The sequence below is a fragment of the Arvicola amphibius genome, chromosome 11 (genome assembly GCF_903992535.2).
Source record: "Arvicola amphibius chromosome 11, mArvAmp1.2, whole genome shotgun sequence".
Taxonomy (NCBI): Eukaryota; Metazoa; Chordata; class Mammalia; order Rodentia; family Cricetidae; genus Arvicola; species Arvicola amphibius.
In genome coordinates this window covers 47,506,332-47,526,695 of record NC_052057.2, presented here as the reverse complement: position 1 = coordinate 47,526,695, position 20,364 = coordinate 47,506,332, and the positions used below count along the sequence as shown (strand labels likewise).

General features: G+C 45.4%; 1 protein-coding gene across 1 annotated transcript; it reads left to right on the top strand.

Moving 5' to 3' along the window:
* Nucleotides 1–1,528: 1,528 nt before the first annotated feature.
* On the top strand, nt 1,529–18,826 carry Tnfsf10 (TNF superfamily member 10). Its single transcript, XM_038347683.1, has 5 exons — nt 1,529–2,171; nt 9,295–9,426; nt 12,175–12,217; nt 17,123–17,227; nt 18,019–18,826. Exons 1-5 carry the CDS (start codon nt 2,028–2,030, stop codon nt 18,462–18,464), a joined length of 870 nt encoding a protein of 289 aa, XP_038203611.1. The 5' UTR covers nt 1,529–2,027; the 3' UTR covers nt 18,465–18,826.
* The last annotated feature ends 1,538 nt before the right edge of the window (nt 18,827–20,364 follow it).

Genomic DNA, 20,364 nt, shown 5'->3' with positions numbered 1-20,364 from the left:
GGAGGAGGAGGGGAGGGAGGGGGAGGAGGAGGGAAGGAGATGGAAATTTTTAAATATAAAAAAAATAAACCATGAGAAAGAAAAAAGAAGAAAAAATATAAAAGAAAGAAAAGCAAATATGACTAGTAACACACAAGCACAGGAATGTGACTTGGTTTGTTATTTTTACATGTCACAAAAGTTACGCTTTATTTCCTTTTAAAAATTAATTGAAAAGTGTACAAATCAAAAGCAAAATGGAAACATATTGTAAACTCCTGAGAGGGGCTGGGGAGATAGCTGGGTTGGTGAAGTGTTTGTTGTGTACCCACAAGGCTGGGGAGGCAGAGACAGGAAGATACCCACCTGCGGCAGGCTCCAGCTTCAGTGAGAGACTGTCTCAAAAGAAAGGTGGAAGCTTAGTTTTAGAACCACAACGGAGAGCGATTTCTCAAGGCTCCCGACTCCTCCCTCACTGGGCTAAGCTAAGCTTAGCCTTCCTACTTACTGTGCAAACAGCCTGTATTTGTCACAGGTAGGTGTCGAGCACTTGAGATGTGGATAAGACGGCTAAGGGACTAATTTTTTAGTTTTATTCAATTAAAAAAAATTTGGAGGTAGTTAGCCATGTATCCTAGACTTGCTTTGAACTTGCTATGTGGCCTCGGAGGAACTTTAACTTCTGATGCTCCAGGTTCGATTTTAATTTAAAGGCTCATATTTGATGTAGTTGATGGAAATTGTTTGGAATGTGCCACAAATAAGGAATGAAAGTCAAACAGTCTAAATGCGGATCAAGTGTTTCACATGAAGAGTTATTGTCAAGATATACATAACTGAAGTGTAAAATAAAAGCAAATGTATAAATATATATATATTTCTGTTTATTATTTGTATTTATTTTGTAATCCATGGGATTAAACCCAGGACCTCATACAACATTCCCAACCCTCATTATATGAAAACATATATTAGTTACATGCTGACATTCATAGTATTTTGAATATATTGAATTACATATATTATTAAGATTAAAGCCACTTGTTTCTGGTTGTTCTTACTCTGACCAGGACATTTATTGGCTTTTTCTGTCCATCATGGGCTATGGTGAATACTCTTAAATGTGTCTGTGTGCAGGCTTGGGCACACCGTTGTATGTGTGGAGGTCAGAGGACAACTTCTGGGAGTCAGTCTCCTCCTCCTACAGTGGGTCCTAGGGGTGGCTCTCAGGTGGCCAGGCTGGCATCACGGTGCTTTTGGCAGCAGAGCCATCTCTCTGGCCCCCGGAATGGTTTTCCTTTCTTGTCTGGTCATAGCTTGGGAGTGGGTATAGTTCCTCTCATTCACTCAGATGCACTTCTTTTTCTTTTGGAGTTCCATACCTACTGTCCATCAAATCTTAGCTCTGTGAGCAGGCTGTGGCTCCGCCCCCTTGTCTGTATTTACTGGTCAGCTCCTGAGAGCCAGACGTGAATTATTCATTTCATCCTCCTGGAAACACTCCAGTGTCAAACAAAGCCTGAGACCAAAGTCCTTAGTCTGGCAGAGCGGCACTAGGAGGGAAGGGCAGAGACAGACTCCAGGTAGACTGAGGACCTCCGGGTTTTGCCTGAAACTCAAGTCACAGAGGTTTCTTAACCCGTGACAGCCCTATCCTGCCAGGTAGTGATGGCTTTCTAGTTAAGTAACCGCCAAAGCCTGGCTGCCTGCATCTTCAGACCAGAGAGAATTTGAATCACGTCACAAGTGGACCCCCTTTTGCTCCCTATAATGGGATACCCACCTGAAAGATGTTTCATAGGAATTGACTCTGTTGACAGAAGCCATGCCTGTTCCAGAGTCAGGGTCACAGATGTTGGGGAAGGAGCTAAGGGATTTGTGAGTGTGCTACTTCCTAACAGATACAATCTGTTCCGACTTGCTCTGCGTGCAGTAAACTCAGTTTCAGTTTTGCTTTCCACGAATAAAAGAAACTATAGGTAGTTGGTTCTGCAGTTGCCGGCTGCTGGGTTGCACAGCTGCTCAGGGGAACAGACCCAGACAGGACCATGGCCTCCACGAGGACCCTAAAGGACCCCAGCTTTGGTCAGCACTTCAGGACGATAGTGATCTGCACGGTGCTCTTGCAGATGCTCCTGCAAGCCCTGTCTGTGGCCGTGACTTACATGTACTTCACTAATGAGATGAAACAGGTTAGTAGCCAGGTGCTCTCAGCCACACTGGTCTCTCTGCTTTGCCTCTCAACTCCTCTTTGAAACTTAGCTGAGGATTAAAATGTGCCCTTTCCAGTTACAAACTCCAACTACTCATGCTGAGAGGGCTGTATAAAGGTGCACGTTTGAAAGGCATCCAGATAGGTAGAGTTCCAGAGCAGGCTCCAGATGCTACCGGTGGGTGGAACAGCACTCCTGAGGAAGTCTGAACTTTCAGAACTGTCTCTACTTCACGATGTTAGCGCCCTTACCTGCACAAATGCTTTCTGAGAAGTGCTCTGGAGTTTGTTTTGTGGGTGAGAGAGAAAAAAAGGGAGGGAAGAAGAGAGAGAGGAAGAGAGAGAGAGGGAGGGAGGGAGGGAGGGAATGAGGGAGGGAAAAAGGGAGGGAGGAAGGGAGAGAGGGAGGGAGAGAGGAAGAGATTGGGGAGAGAGAGGGAGGGAGGGAGAGATGGAAAAGGAGGGAGAAAAGGAGAGGAAGGGAGGGAGGGAGGGAAAGAGGGAGGGAAAGAGGGAGAGGAAGAGACAGAAAGAGAGGGAGGGAGGAAGGGAGGGAGAAAGGGAGGGAGGGAGGGAGGGAGGGAGGAAGGGAGGGAGAGAGGGAGGGAAGAAGAGATGGGGGCTGGAGAGATGGCTCAGTGGTTAAGAGCACTCGCTGTTCTTCCAGAGGTCCTGAGTTCAATTCCCAGCAACCACATGGTGGCTCACAACCTTCTGTGATAAGATCTGGGCCCTTTTCTGGCCTGCAGGCAGAACAACTGTATACAAAAATAAATAAATAAATCTAAAAAAAGGATAAATCTAAAAAAATGGAGCCAGAGAGAGAGGGAGGGAGAGAGGAAGAGAGAAGAGAGAGAAGCCTATGATGTGGAGGTCAGAGGTTAGTGTCGAGTTTCTTGCTCAGTTACCCTCTATCTTACTTTCCTGAGGCAGGGTCTCTCACTGAGCCTTGAACTCTGTGACTTGACTAGACTGGCCTGTCAGAAAGCCCTGGGGTTCTGGAGACTGACCGAGCTATCCCCTAGCCCCCTGCTCTAGAGCTGTCTGACCCTTGAGGTGAGGGAGCGATGTGGATCACCCATGTATGTCCGAGTGCTCCACTGTTTCGGCCAGTGTGAGTCCTTGCAATAACTGCTGAGACCATATATCTGACGAGGAACGGATGAGAGCTGAAATAACCTATCGATACAGAAATACGTGTTTAGATGACAGTTTGATTCAATGTTTATTTAGCAAAATCGTAGCAGGTGTTCCCCTAGGTCCTGTGAGCTCCCTGGCCGTGGATTCTTTGCAAGAGTTAGAGTATCAGACAGGTTTCCACTTGCGAAGTGGGACTTGCCTCTAATAAGGAAGAAGTTGGTTTCCCCTTAACACTCAGGCATGACACATCTATTCACTACCTGCTTGATTTCTTCATGTCCTGTGCCCACCTGTATGGTGTCTTCAGCCATCAGCCTTAGTACCAAGTGTTGGTGGGCAACCGAGAGCAATGACAGTGCCTTCTACTGTATGGGGGAGCCCTCTGCTCCCACAACTTTCTTTTGCATGTTTTAATTAAGTAAGGGAAAAGTTCTCACAACAAGTCAGACTTTGAAAAGCTGGCAAGTAGAACAGTATGTATCAGAACTAAAATCAGAACAGAAGTTTTAAATATCACATTTCTCAGTCTAACAAGGCTAAGGTAGGGTGGATGTTAACCAGATATTTGAAATATGTTTGGGGGGTTCAGTGAGTGTTTACTGTGTAAGTGTGAGAACTGAGTTTGATCCTAATTACCCAGCATGCACCTGTAATCCCAGTGCTGTTGGTGGTGGGGCACACATGACACAGGAGAATCCCTGGGGCTTGATGACTTGGGGAATCTAGTCTGGTGAACTCCTGGTCCCAGTGAAAGACCCTTCATTTAAAAAAAAAAAAAAGAGGTATAGCTCTTGAGAGACAGTACTGGAAGTGACTCTTGGAAACACTCACTCACTCACACACACACACAAACACACACTATTTCATTTTTTAAAAGAAAATTGTTTTGGTTTTAGAGCTACGGAATCCGGTCTTGACGAGAACACAGTGGTCTGATTTCAGTCTTTCTTTCCCTTGGATGTAGGCGTGTCGTGACTAATGGTCTATAATAAGGGACTTACCTAGACTGAACTACTCACGAGAAAGCAGTTGGACTTTATGCCAAGTGGAACCCAGATACAGACAGAGTACAGAGCATGAGAGTTGGTGCCTTCTTAGCCTGTGCATTTCCCAGTCATGGAAAGCCCCCCAGACTACGCATACAACACTGATGGGAATAACAGCTCGGCTTTAGGTTTCCTATGCCCACTGGAGCAAGTGTATGTTCTAGAGAACAGGGAACTGGAAGGCTGTGAGCACCCCCCCCCCGCCAACCCGGTCTAGAACTTGAGCTCAGACAGGGCTATGGAGCCAAGGTAGGGCTAGTACCCAGGGCTGTGCGTGCCAGGTACAGGTCTTCCTCCCCACTGTGGCAGGCATGGAGTGTGAACATCTGTGCGTTGTCAATCCCAGGATGCCCTGCTCTATCCAACTTGGTGTCTTGTTTGAAAGTGCGAGGCCAAGGGAGAGCCTCAGAGAAAATAAACTATGCAAAACTCGTAGAGTAGCAGTGGTCTGTCGGGGAGACACGGTTTGTGTACCCTAGGGAATATGAATTTGATCATCTCAGTCAGTTCAAAAATTTTCAAAGGGAATAAGGCAGACTCTCCTTTTATTTGAAAATAATTTTGAAAGTTATGGATTATATTGATATTTTTATTATAGGACATGCTTATAAGAGTCTCTCTCTCTCTCTCTCTCTCTCTCTCTCCCTCTCTCTCTCTCTCTCTCTCTCTCTGTGTGTGTGTGTGTGTGCGCGCGCGTGGTGTCGGTAAATATGCCTGTGCTTAGGTATTTGCCTACAGGCCAGAGGATGACCCCAGTTGTCACTTCTTGGATGCCATCCACCTTTTCCTCCTTCTTTTCCTCCCTCCTTTTGTGTTTTCTGAGAAGGCTCTCGGATTCACTACGACCTCACCCTCACCCAGTAGTCTGTAAGCAGCCACCCAGCACTCCAGCTCTCTCTCCACTCCAGCCCTGGGTCTCCAGGCCTGACTTTTTTTTATCTGGGTCTCGGAGATTGGACCCAAGCTCTCATGCGTGTCTGACATGCCCTGTGCTGACCAAGCCATTTTCCTATCCTAAGTTTGCATGCTTCTTTCTTTGAGAAATGTTTTGAAATTACATTTATTTTTATTTTTACTTCCATGTGTTGTGCGTGGGGTCACATGTTGTGTCATGTGGGAGTACCAGGGGACAACATGGAAGAATTAGTTTTCTCCTTCTACGTTGTAGGTCCTGGGAACAGAGGCCAGGTCATCAGGCTTAGTGACAGATACCTTGGTCTTTTGGGTTATCTTGCTGGCCTCAAGCTAGTGTCTTTCTGAGAAGAAGAAAGGTATACCTATAATCATGTTTTAGTTCTAAGTTTGTGTAAGAAATTGGAGCGTAGCTGTGTTTACTCTTTTGTGGCAGCATACCCTAAGGTTTGTTAACTTTAAGATATAAACAGAGCAAGACCGTATCTCTGTGCACATGTGTCTCCATCAATTGGCACACGTTACAAGCAGGGTTTATTTTAAGACTGACCCGATCTTTTGTTGACCCATGTAGTTATCTGATTGTATGATTAAGATTTCCAAAACTCTGTCCCCCAAGTTGCACCAATTTCAAATATAGCTTAGAGCCTTTGTTTTAGGCATGCTTCCTAAGGAAGAAAGGATATGGCTGAGTGAGGCTGTGGGAGGAGAGAGACTGTGGCAGTTATGTGGACCGAGAAAGACGGTAAAGTGCTCGTCATTAGTCATTCCTTCTCTGACCTGCACTGGGTCAGCGTCTGCAGGTGTCATTCAGTCTGTGACTTTTGAATTCAAGGATGTGCCACTCCTAAATAATCTTAAGAGAAAATACACATAGCGCCATGCCAAATCTTGTCTCCATACAGAGGTCAAGCCGAGGTGAGGTGGATATGGGGCTGTTGTTTTCAGCGTGGATTTCGGTTTGTCTCAAGAGTGCGATTAGTTGGGGGAGAGAATTTGTATTTACCTTTATGAAAATGTCCCTTACTTTCCCGTGTCTTCCGAATGAATCTAGGTTTCCCTAAGTCATTTTGTTTTATTTTTATTGCTACCATTGAGCCCCACCCCCAGCTCCATTGCCATTGGTGTTAAAATTTAATCTCATTAACTTGTATAGCTTCACTCAGAACCGCACTCAACCAAGATTTCCCCTCCCACATCCTGGAAAGGTTTCTGGAAAGTCCCAGAAGGTGTTCTGGGCAACAGCCAACTGCTTGCTATAGGCTGGGCTGATTTATCTTTTTAGGTCCTTTGTCCTTCTCACCCTCCATTTCACTTTATACAGGACAGTTAGACACCACCATTTTGTTTGAGCAGAGAGCCACAGCAGCTCCTTCCTGCCCTGGGCTCTAGTCTTCCAGGCTCTTAACCTTTTGCCATTGAGATAACTCATTGCTAGGAAAGAAGGCGACAAGGTCTCTGAGGACATTAGTGTTCCAATAGGCCACGGAGGTCTCTGAGGACATTAGTGTTCCGATAGGCCACGGAGGTCTCTGAGGACATTAGTGTTCCGATAGGCCATGGAGGTCTCTGAGGACATTAGTGTTCCAATAGGCCACGGAGGTCTCTGAGGACATTAGTGTTCCGATAGGCCACGGAGGTCTCTGAGGACAGTAGTGTTCCAATAGGCAACGGAGGTTTCTGGGGCTGCTAGTCTGGTTTAAACAATGGATGTACAGTCTATTTGAAGACATGTAGAAGTAATCCATCAACTCAGGTTTGTTGCTGATTAACTGTGATTTTGGGCAGGACCTCTTATAAATAACAGATAATAGAATTCTTTTTTTTTTTTTTTTACAAGACAGGGTTTCTCTATAGCTTTGAAACTTGTCCTGGAGCTCACTCTGTAGACCAGACTTGTCTACCTCTACCTCCCAAGTGCTGGGATTAAAGGCATGTGCCACCACCATGCAGTCGAAGTCGAATAATAGAATTTTTTTATGAGATGGCTTGGGCTGGGAGTGTAGCTCAGATGGTAGAGTCCTTGCCTAGCAAGTACGAAGCTCTGGTTCAGTCCACAGCACCTTATAAAATGAGGAGGATTATTGAATACAGGTAATCCTAGAGCTTGGGAGGTACTGAGGGAGGACCAGAGGAGGGAGTGTGAGGCTGGTCCGGACTGTATGAACTTGTCTCCGTCAATCAGTCTCTCAGTCAGCAGGTTGGTTTTCTATAGGAAGTGTGGATTGTTAAATTTACAACTACTCCTAACTTTGCAGTACACCAAGTTTAAATAATAGATAAAAATTATTATGTTTAGGCTAGGCATGGTGGGTCACACCTCTAATCCCAGTACTCAGAAGGCAGAGGCAGGTGGATCTCTGGGTTGGAGCTCAGCTTGCTCTTTATAGTGAGTTTCAGGTCAGCCAGGGCTACATAGTGAGACTATGTCTCAAAAAAACAACAAAAAGATGATTTTGCAATGTTATCCCAGTTAAAGGCAAATTGACAGATGTTCTAAGATAAGAAACATGTTGTTTTTTTCTTTGTAGTGACAGGGTTATAACCCAGAGTCACGCATGCTAGACAAGCACTTTACCAGTAAGCTATACCCCACCCTCTATTTTTGTTTTCTGCTGTCGTGTTTGATTTGTGCAGAATGGCCTTGAATGTACTCTGTAGCTTAGGCAAACCTTAAACTTGTAATCTGTTGTAGGGAGGCTGCTCGTTTGTTCCTCGCTGCCCAGAATTGAAATAATCACACAGAAACCGTATTAATTAAATCACTGCTTGGCCTACTAGCTCTAGCTTCTTATTGGCTAGCACTTACATCTTAATTTAACCCATTTCTATTATTTCGTATTTTACCATGAGGTTCATGGTTTACTGGCAAGTTTCCAGTGCATCTGTCCCTGGTCATGGCTACACGACGTCTCCTGACTCCGCCTTCTTTCTCCAAGCATTCAGTTTAGTTTTCCCTGCCGAGCTCTACTCTTTTGCTCTATCACAGGCTAAGGCAGTTTTTTTTTATTCATTAACCAATAAAAGCAACACATATACAGAAGGACCTCCCACACCAGTAATCCTCCTGCTTTAGCCTCCCAGTAAGCTGAGTTTACAGGCCTAAGTCAACAGGCATTGAGAAATAACATGTTGCAAAGCCAAGTTGTTAGGAAAACAAAACCAAAAGGGAATGAAGAAAAAAAATCTGTGAGGACTTCTTCCTCCACCTCCTTTGGATCCTTTATTTCCTCCTCTTCCTTCCTCCCCCTCCCCTTCTGATTTGGCAGCAGCCTGAGGTATGAGTATGCTCTGGATGGCTCATGGGAGCTATGTGGTGGACATGGGGTAAGGACTTTGTTGGCAATTATGAGGCTATTATAAACACTGACTTCCAGTCCTGGCAAATACCTTCAATGGTGCACAGTCTCCTTACATCAGTTCATAGGCTTTGAGAAGAATCGATGAGGAAGGGTACAGTTTCCTAGGGGTATCAAGGGTCCATCCAGATTAGAGACCATGCAATAACTACAATCTACTCAGATGTGGGGCTATGGTGAAGGGGCAGAACATTGCCATATACCAGATGATTGGTTGCTTTTGTTAAGGATCTGAGTGTTTAAGTGGATTCCTCTCCCAACTTTGAACATAGGCCGTTCCAGCTTTGGAGGGAGAGCCACATTAGCTCAGAGCTGGAAGGAGCCTTAGTCACTACCGTAAACACCTAATGAGAAGCAAATGCAAGTGAGGAAAAGAAAGAATGACACAGGGCTGCCAGGGATGGGTCAGCGAAGGGCACCGTAAGCCAGGGTGCGGCGCTGTTCCTATCCCTGCTACCACCTCCGACGGCTTGGTCGCTATCAGTGGACAATGCGCAGCATGCATGCCTGCTTTCATTGAAACCACAAACTACTCGTGGCTCCCAAACGCCTGTCGATTTCCATCACTCTTTGTTCTTTTAGCTTCTGAACGGGTAAAAAGAAACAGGATGTGTTCATCACACAGCTATATCCTATCTCCACCCAGCTGCAGGCCAAGTGCTCTAGGAGTGGACTGTCCTGTATGTTAAGGGACGGCGATGATCCTTGGGACTCCACTGAGGAAGAGACCAGGCACTGCTTGCAGGCTAAGAGGCAACTGTACCAGGTCATTGAAGAGGTAAGTGCTCAGCAGGAACACAAAGTCAGATGGCACAGGCTTTTCAAAATGTGGAAATTTGCAAACGAAGAAACCGAGTCCCAGAGGGTTTGAATGATTTCCCCCAATATGGTGCAACACCTGACTGGTACCGGATGATGCAGAAAGCCCTGGCTGACGTTAGCCAGCTGCCTCCTGGAGTTTTGCATCTTATTCTGGGAGCACACACACAGATAGCACATTCTCAGTGTTCCTATCCCTGCTACCACATCCCTGCCCAGTGTTTTTTGTTTTTATTACTTTCATTCAGAAGACAAACGAGGCCAAATGATGGTGTTTTCTATTCATTCCACAAGGGTGATCTCTAGAATTAAAAAAAAAACCTTTTATTTTTGTGTGTGTGTTCATATAAAATAGGATACTTTGAGAAAGTGGAGGTGAGGTTATCTCAATTTATTGTCAACAAATGACAAGTTTGAAGATGCATCTGTTGATACAAAGCCGCTTTACTGGAATCTCTGGCAGAAAGCTCGGGTTGACTAACAGTTCATTTTGCAGAATGTGGTTAACTGATTTTACTTTTAGATTAAGTCAGTCAATTTCTTCACTGCCTGCTTCCTTCTTAGGAAGCTAGCATTTACAAATATTTGCCTTCTGCCTTTCTGAGAAGGTCAGATGGAGGCACCAATATTAAAAATATTCTGCACACTAAGAGACCCCATACAAGACACTAAGATGTCTAAGGTTATGGTGGGAAGAGGCTGTATGCCAGACAACCTTGGGAGTCTATTGCTTGTTTCATGGACACAGTGCTGTCAGGGTGGTCAGGGCTCCAGTGTGTGACTTGAGTGGTATTCACAGTAGAGATGCAGAGTCCGGCCATCACCTGGAATGTGGCTTCTAAGCCAAATGAATTGGGCTTCCACCTGGGTTTTCTGTGAGCACTCCCAGGCTGGATGCCATTGTCAACAAACGTGCAGGGACAGCTATGAAGGTGACTACACAGGAGGTCTAGCAAAAGCCCGGGCTTTGGACAGCTCTGGAGGAGCTTCAGACATGGAACTTCAAAAGCCCATGACTTTAGGGGTTCAATGGGTCATCAAGAAAAGAGACTTGAACTGGTCTAGAGGCCAAGGTGTTAGAGGGCGCAATGTCTGGAATCTGGGTGCTAGAGGGTGTGATGTCTGGAATCTGGGGTGTTAGAAGGTGCGATGTCTGGAATCTGGAGTGCTAGAGGGCGCAATGTCTTGAGGCTGGGGTGCTAGAGGGCGCAAGGTCTGGAGGCAGGGGTGCTAGAGGGCGCAAGGTCTGGAGGCTGGGGTGCTAGCAGACACAAGGGCGAAGCGTGCACAGGCGGTAAGGGAAAGGTGATGATGGATTTTCCACATCACTCTCCACTAATTCCCTCTCATCCTCCCAGACTCATCCTGAGGGACCAGAGTAAAGAGAAACTGGGAGGGAGAGGACGGAGCAGGTGGATGTGAGTGTGTAAGTGAGAAGAGGACTCCCTGTTCTGCGTAGGCATGATGAGTCTTCCATTTCCTCTAAATATATGCCCATTTCGGATAGCATTCCATTGAATCCTGGGGGCAGCCCAAGGAAGGAATAATTGTTGTGCTTTTAAACACATTTTCAAACAGAGAAAGCCATCCCAGGTCAGATCAGTTAAGTTAGTTAAGTCTTCTTAAAGAGCTGCAGAGCGGGCTTGACTCATGGTCACCTGACCTGCCTGCAGTCTTTCCTGTAGAATGACCCTTTCTCCGTTACTTGCTGTCTTCTCTCTGTCCCTACCTCCCTTTCCTTTTCTCCGCTGTCTCTCTTGCTCCTTTTTCTCTCTTCTTCCTCCTTCCTTGCTTCCTGTCCTAGAATAAGAAAAGGGAAGAGAAACAGGAAAAAGAGCGTGAGTTTTCAAATCCACTTTACTCTTTGTCCCTTCTCCAGAGCCCTTGGGACCAATGCCAGTAAAGGCTCACAACGAGGTCTAAGGAGAGGGAGAGACGGAGAGCCTCTACTTTCTGGCACATGCGCACAACTGATGTGCCTGACATTTGCAGTGATGAGACAGGGATGGCATAGACATCAAGAGTGACAAGGGATAAATGAGAGTTCAGAGGTCATAATGACTCAAACCAGGCTCTGCTCCCCAAACAGAATGAGGCAGTTGTCCCTTTTATACTGGCTTTCTCCACTAGTTTCCATAAATGAAAGGGGTGTCATGAGATGTCCAGCAAGGTATGGGACTTCGATATCATTTCTTGGAGCATGAACTTAACATTATCAACAGTAGAGAACAACAGGGTGGTGCCAATCAGACATCCACAGAGCAAGCATGTCTGTGGGCATCTGGGCCTTATGCCTTGCTTACACCCTGTGGTTCAGACGTATCTGATTATTTCCAGCTTCTGGACTCTGTCTCTGTCTCCCCTGCCCCTCCCTCCTACATGCAAACATCCATGCACACACGCTCCACACAGTGTGAAGGGACAGGGTTATCGTCAGCTTCCTGGAGGCCTGGAGATATGACTGACCTAAGTAGGAGCTGTGCCCTTTTTTCTCAACTGCTCCAAGTGTCAATCAGAACTTTCAGACTGTCCTTTGGTCATGATCCACCCCTGATCCCCCAAAGACACCTATGCTTGGGTAAAAGAAGTTCTGTATGGATATGACTGTATAACTATCCTGTCCCGTGTCGGAAAGAGAATCTAGAAGCGTGTGTATTCTGTTCAACTTGTCGAAGCCTTAACAAGCTGTATTCACTGCTGTTTGCAGGTGTCTTTGAGAACCTTTGCAGAAACTGTTTCTACAACTCAAGGTAGTTAAAATTTTGTTGTTACTTTTACTTGATAATGTCTATGTCACAAGCTAAATAGCTCTCCAGTCCCTCCTTGCTCCCATCCATACAAATCAATTAGGGCCTCTCTGCCCACTGTCTTCATCTCTTTATTGATTCTCTTTCCCTCTCCATAGCAAGGACTGGAAAGCTTGGGATTACCTTCATGATCTACGCACGGTCACAACTCTGTTCTTTATCTTATTTTTTTCATAGGAGGTGTCATTTTACTTCAGTTTCTTCACTTATTTAAATTCTTTAATTATTTGGCCATCTCGTATGCTATAAATAAACCAGGTTCAGTATCATCTAGAACTTGGCAGGAAGTAAAATAGACAAAATCCCCCAAAGATTACTCATATTTTCTGCCTCTGACCACAATGCCTTTCCTCACCCTAAAGCCCCTCACGGCCTCACTCCTTCCCCAGCAAACTCTCCCTACCTGTGATCTCAGCTGTGGTTTCTGCTGGAGACCACAAGCTCACCATCCTGCCAATGACCAGCAGACTCCATACCAGTTCTCGCTGCACCCTCCGCAGAATGGCTTCTCTAACCTTCCATCTGCACCCCCTCTCCTCCTGGTCAGCCACTGCACCCTCCCCAGGCTGGCTTCTCTAACCTTCCATCTGCCCCCTTTTCCTCCCAGTCAGTCATTGCACCCTCCCCAGGCTGGCTTCTCCAACCTTCCATCTGCCCCCTCTCCTGGTCAGTCACTGCACCCTCCCCAGGCTGGCTTCTTTAACCTTCCATCTGCACCCCCTCTCCTCCTGGTCAGTCACTGAATCCTCCGCAGGCTGGCTTCTGCAACCTTCCATCTGCACCCCCTTCCTCCCAGTCAGTCACTGCACCCTCCCCAGGCTGGCTTCTCCAACCTTCCATCTGCACCCCCCCACCTCTCCTGGCCACGACTCCCCTCACTACTTCATGGCTCTTTTGCTCACAGATTTCCTTTCTCGGACCATTTCTAAGTCAGTTCCCCTGCATCTTGTTATTCCCATCACACTTCCCTTGATCGTCTCTTTGCATTCTTATATATAATTTTATCCATGTACTGTCTTCTCTTTTACCACATTGAGATAACTGTAAAGAAAATATTTGCCAAATCTTAACGGCATTCTTCACATCAGAGAAAGGACGATCTTAAAATTCCTATTGAAGCATGTAAGATCCTGGATAGTCAAAGCAATCCTGAGCGTGAAGAGTGTTGCTGGTGGTGGCCTCTGGTTCTACTACAGAACCATAAGAGCAAACCAGACTGACTCTGATGCAAACGCAGACATGGAGCTCACTGAGCTGGGACAAAGGAAGCTGTCAGATACTGTCAGATACACAGAGCTACAGATACTTGATTTTTGATAAAGATGTCGAAAATGCACTTTGGATAAAATTCTCTTCACCAAATGATGTGCATATCCACACAAAGAAGAATGGAACTAGACAAACAGCTCAGAATGGATTGAAGGCCTTGATGAAAAACTTGAAACTCTGAAACTCTCAGAAAAAAGAAGGTACAGACACGGGTATGGACTTTCTGGAGAGAACTCCAGTCACGAAGATGCCACCACTGACAACGTGGCCTTCATGAAATTAAAGCTCTTCTGTACAGCAAAGAATATAATTTACCAAAGGGATGGACAGCCTACAGAATGCTAGTTACACATATGACAGATGATTAGTATCTAGAATGCACTCGCGTGCGTGCGCACACATACACACACACACACACACACAAACACAACCTCAGAGCACAGAACAAGAGCTCATATAACCTGATCAATAAATGAATAGACAGTTCTCAAATGAACCACGACTTCCAATTACACAGGAAATAAATGTCCAACCTCACTAGCCATCAGAGAAACGTAAATGAAAACACCGCCATCCCATCTCACCGCAGTCAAAATGGCAGTTGGCGTTAAGAAAACAAGTAAAGCACTGCTGGAGATGTGGACGAAAGGCTCTCTTATCCTCTGCTGGTGGAAATGGAGAATGGTCCAGCCAATCCAGAAAGAAGCACGGGGGTCCTCAAAGCACTGAAAACTAACCCTCTACACGAGCCAGTGTTTGTATAAAGGACACAAAATCATGACACCACAGAAACACTTGCCTGGGTAGCTCTATTTAAAATAGGTAAATGTGGCAGTAATCTGGGTGTCCTATGACAGAGGAATGGAGGGCAAACTGTCAGGCAATGTTTCCAACTATGAAGAATGAAGTTACATCATTTGAAGGCAAATAGATGCCGTTAGAGATATAAAGTGAATTAAGCCCACCCCCAAAGACAATTGCTACATGCTTTCTCTTATGTGTAGATCCTACATTTTACATAAGTAAACAAAATTATGTATGCACATATGACATGAAAATGCAGCTGAAGCTCTATGGAACAAAGGCATTAGCAGAAAGCAGGAAGAAGGGGAGGGGTCTGTTCAGTGTATAGTGTTTATCTGTATGAAAATGTTGTTACTGAACACAAAGCCATGCACCATGAAAAATGCATATACAAAAATAAGAAAATTAAAGGTTAAAAGTTTTGCTTCCAAATCTCTATAGTCTTGAAATGTTCTCAGATGCAAACTGGACTTGTCTATTAAATATTGAAAAGCAAAGTTCCAAAAGGTAGGTGCTGGTAATCATACATTACGTAACAGCTGAGGCGAGTGGTGAATGGTACCTCAGCTTTGACCGTAGAGCATTCGACTCCAGCACATTGGAAGCTGTTCCTTTGGGTCCTAATGCTTTGGTAGTTAGAAATTGGTTCCTGTGGCTTTAGTGCTACTCAGTATATGAGAACCCTGAAAGAGTCAGGGGGTATTCAGGTCATAAGATTTGGTAAACTGTTGTCTTCAGGATACTGTTGCGTTTGCCTGGGTATGTTTTTGTGGAGAGTGTGATTGAAGCATGTATAGTAGAACACAGGACTCGGGTAGCACTGAGTTTAGCAGACCACATGACCCAATTTGTGCTGCTTACTAATTTTCTCTAATAAACATTAAGTTATATCACTGAAAATAAGTGTCATAATGGAACTTGTTACTTTATACAATTAATATACGCCGATAAAAATACAAGAAGTAGGGGGCTATTTGCAAAGAGAGGGAGGGTTTGCAGGGGAGGGAGGGGTAGCAGAAGGTGAAGGGAGCAAACATGACCAGAAGACAACATGCTGAGGGGGGAACGTATAACATTCTTATCCAAACAATTAAAATGAGAAGAAAAAAAGACAAAATATTACACCGAAACACACACTTTGTGTATATGCTCATACAGTGGAAGAAAAGGAAGAAATCTGCCCAGGTTCTAGGCCTCTGGGATCTGGGTGAAGGGAGCAGCAGAGGCAGAGAGCATCCATCCTGTTCTCTACTCCGCAGGAGATCTGCTCTGCAGTGACTCTCCCTGCACAGCCACGGTCCATCCTCCCACCCACGTGCCACGCATCTGTGCCTCTCCACCTTGCTCATTCCAAGACCTCACATAGTTTATCAAGTTCCTTGCAAGATCTCAGGAGACTTTTTTTTGCTTCCAGAACACAACTTGTCTTCCTACAACAACAAGAACAATACCAATTGTGATTGATGACCACTACCAGATTTCACAAGTGGTTCCCCCTCTTCATCCACTGCCTAGCTGTGGAATTGTATTGCCTGGTTCTGCTCCCGGGCTTGTGACCTGGGAGCTGCACCAGTGCTTTCAACCTCGTAAGCCGCCACGTCCTCTGCCCATCACACCAGACCTTGACATAAGTTGGCACGAAGCACACACATCTCTTTGTACTATCCAGTGTTCTCTCTTTAAAGGCAGACGAATGTCACACCTTGTGTTCTGTTTCCTTCACATCAGACCTGTATATCCCACTGGCCTGTCTTCTGCCCTGGGTCTCAGCTTTAGCTCTCTGGATATAGCTCTGTTCCCTCCCTACCTTCTGAGTGCCTCTGTTTCCTGATTATTTGTGCCCTCCCTCCTTGTCCCTAGAAGGATGCCGGAGCAGATGTGGTGAGCGTCTAGGCTTACAGGGATAGCTGACCGCAAAGGTCTTTACATTGAATCCTCAGCAAATCGTCCCTGATAATCTCCAACAAATAGGACTCTGTCCCTCCCTCCTCCTCTTACATGTTACCCCCATCCCTACTTCTCATAGTTAATTATTTTATTTTATGATTGGTATCTCTCAAAATATATCAAGTTCCTCAAGGAATCTCTCATAAAATATAGCAAGTTCCTCGAGGACTTACCGGAATCAATGGTTAATCTATATAGCTCTATATAGTGTGGTATAATTTTGATCCTTGCCAATATTTGTTTGTTGATAGAATATAATTTGTCTTAACCAAATGTAAGCAGAAATGGGGTTTTGAAGCTAATTTTTAAAAGACATGATCATATAGGATTTCTATTATGTGTGTGCAGGTGTGTTCCTGCCTTGGAAGGCCAGGAGAGGCTGTCACATGTCCTTCTCTAGCAGTCTCTGCTATTCCCTTTAGATATGTTCCCACAGAATGACCCTAGGCTGGCTGGCAGCCAGGCAACCTCAGTCACCTCTTTGTCACCATTCACTCCTTCCCACTGCGCTCCCCTGGGGATACAGGTGTGTGGCGGTACCTGGGCCTTTAGGTGGGGGCTGAGAGCCCAAACTCAGATCCTCATACTTGCCCTAAAACTGGAGTTACATATGAGCTGCCATGTGGGCGTGGGTTCAAACCCAGGCCAGTGTTCTTCACACCGAGCCACCTTTCCAGCCCCACTAAATGGACTGTCTTTTGAAACGACAGGATCAGTTGGGGAGACAATGTGCTCAGGTCACCTGATCAGACACAGCTGTGTAAGCAGAGTAGCGTATTTAAAACTCTTTTGACAAGTGCTAATGTTTCTCTGTCTTGTGTCTTTCAGAAAAGCAGCTAAGTATTAGCCATCCATATGGAAGTGGAAAACCTCAGCGAGTGGCAGCTCACATTACTGGGATCAGTCGGAAGAGCTACTCAGCCTTAATGCCAAGTAAGATCATAAGGGCTGGAGCTGGCAGGCGGTGGGCTGGGACTGGGGCTGTCACACAAAGAGTCTGATAACTCTCCTGCCTTAGGAAACTTAGGTAACTCTAGCTGGCCTTAGGACAAGTGTGTGAGAGAGAACATTGCTCCCAGACTCCCATTGGGCCACCTTCCCTGCTGCCCTTACTTCTTGTGTCTCTCCCTCCCCTCCTATTTCCCCCACTGCTTTTTTTTCACTGAAACAGTGGTTCATGGAGCCTAGGTTGGCTTTGAACTCCAGATCTTTTTGTCTTAGGCCCCCAAGGACTGGGATAATACATACCACCACCACACCCAGGTTTTTTCTTCATCTTAAAAGTCTCTCTCTCTCTCTCTCTCTCTCTCTCTCTCTCTCTCTCTCTCTCTCTCTCTCTCTCTGTCTGTCTCTCAAAACTCTTCCTTCTCCTCAAAAGTTCAAATGCACAGCACTTCTTTTCTCCTCGGGGCACTGGGATCTCCCGCCACAGGGACACTTTAGAACCACAGGGAAGTGCCAACCTTTGGTGTGTGGGGTGTGACGTGGCTGGCAAATGAGATACTGAAAAGTGAGACACTTACAGCAGATCAAAATGGTACAGGGGTGTTCCAGTTCCAATGGGATTACAAAAGTCTTTGTAATCCATGTCAGACTGGAAGGGTAAGACATTGGTTTTGATCGACACAGTGTGCAAGCTCAGTGAATATACAGACTGCGCCGAGCAACTGGCAACCTCGCTTTGACGCAAGCTCCCTCCTGCTGTTTCTCTCATTTTCACGTAGTGTCCAAGGATGGAAAGACCTTGGGTCGGAAGATAGAATCCTGGGAGTCATCGAGGAAAGGGCACTCGTTCCTCAACTATGTGCACCTGAGAAAAGGAGAGCTGGTCATCCAGAAACAGGGCCTTTATTTCGTCTATTGCCAGACATACTTCCGGTTCCAAGAGAATGAAGTTGATTCCAAGACAGTCTCAAGGCAGAGAGGGACTAGCAAACAACTGGTGCAGTACATCTACAAATACACCAGCTACCCAGACCCCATTCTGCTGATGAAGAGTGCCAGAAACAGCTGCTGGTCCAGGGACGCAGAGTACGGGCTGTACTCCATTTATCAAGGGGGGCTGTTTGAGCTTAAAGAAAACGACAGGATTTTTGTCACGGTGACAAATGAGCATTTGATGGACCTGGACCAAGAAGCCAGTTTCTTTGGAGTCTTTTTAATTAATTAAATGATCTGCAAAGATCAGACAGAATTCTATGCCCAGTCACCTAGGGTGATGTCCGGGACTCAGGTTGTCACAAGATACCATGTGGAAGTCAATGCTCCATGCTTCTGTTGACTGTAAGGGGAAAGGTGGTATTGATGACTGCAGACACACAGCTGAGAGTCACAGAGGGCTTCTCTGACAACCCCTAAAAACTGCTAACAGCCTAGACAGGAAGGCACTGAAGTTCTTAAAAATTGTGGTAAGGTATTTGTGGCTATTGTGAAAGGTGAAATTCCTCTGATTTTCCTCCCAGCTTCTTTATCCTTTGTGTATAGGAGGGCTACTGATATTTTTGAGTTGATCTTGTATCCTGCCACCTCACTGAAGGTATTTATCAGCTGTAGGATTCTCTGGTAGAGTTTTTGGGGGTCACTTATATACACTATCATATCATCTGCAAATAACAAAAGTTTGACTTCTTCCTTACCAATTCAAATCCCCTTGATCTCCTGATGTTGTCTTATTGCTATTGCTAGAACTTCAAGCACTATGTTGAAGAGATATGGAGAGAGTGGACATCCTTGTCTTGTTCCTGATTTTAGTGGAATGGCTTTGAGTTTCATTCTACTTAATTTGATGTTAGCTGTCTGATGGAGGAGGGTCATCTGTATATCTGTTGTTACATTGGTTAATTAATAAAGAAAACTGCTTGGCCTGTGGTGGCACAGCGTGGGAACCGGAGCTAAAGGCTCCCAAATGCCCCGAGTTGGACGCCAAATGAAGGGGCATGGTCGATTGGCAGTTATAATTAACCAGACTAGCTTTAATATATAATATTTAGCTTTAATAAAGGAAAGAAAAGGGACCTTACAAAAGCCAAGGTTCCAGCGAGGAGCGCAGAAGAAACAAAAAGAGGATGCGGGAAGCTCACCTGCAAGTTTTATAAGTATATCTTAGCCTAAGGGGAACACACCCCACAAACAAGGTGATTGGCTGAGGTTCCCCTTCAGCTGCTGGCTTGCTGTATATTGCTTTTACTATATTTAGATATTATCCTTGTATCCCTAATCTCTCCATGACCTTTATCATAAAGGGTGTTGAATTTTGTCAAATGCTTTTTTGGCAGCTAATGAAATGATCATATGGTTTTTTTCTATCAGTTTATTTATATGATGGATTACATTGATAGATTTTCATATGTTGAACCAGCCCTGCATCTTTGGGATGAAGCTTACTTGAGCATAATGGATGATTTTTTTGATGTGTTCTTGGATTCGGTTTGCCAGCATTTTATTGAGAATTTTTGCACCGATGTTCATGAATGAGATTGGTCTATAATTCTCTTTCTTGGTTGAGTCTTTGTGTGGTTTTGGTATCAAGGTAACTATAGCTTCATAAAAAGTATTTGGCAATGACTCTTCTGTTTCTATTATGTGGAGAGGGCGCCTGAACTGGCCTTATCCCATAGGCACACTGATGAATATCTTGCATATTACCATAGAACCTTCATCTGGCAATGGATGGAGATAGAGACAGAGAACCACATTGCTGTTTTAGAGCCACTAATTTTTGTTGGTGTCATGTTGCTCTTTGTGGTATTGAGTGTGGTATTGCTTTATCTACCCATCTTTTCCTCTGATTAGTGTAGTTGGGGTCATGTCTCCAGTGATCAATCTTCCAGGTGCCAGTGGATCCAAGGCTCAGATAGTTGTTCCTGATGGTGGAGTCAGGGCCACAGTTCCAGTCACCCTGGAGGTTATTTGGCATTCCTGAGGTCACTCAGCACTCCCAGAGGTTGCTCTGCAATTCCAAAGGTTGTTTGGGCCTGCTCCCACAGAGGTCACTTGCTTGGGCCTGTTTCTATGGAGGTTGCTGGCTCAGGCCTGGTCCCATGGAGATGGTTGGCTTGGGTCTGCTCCTG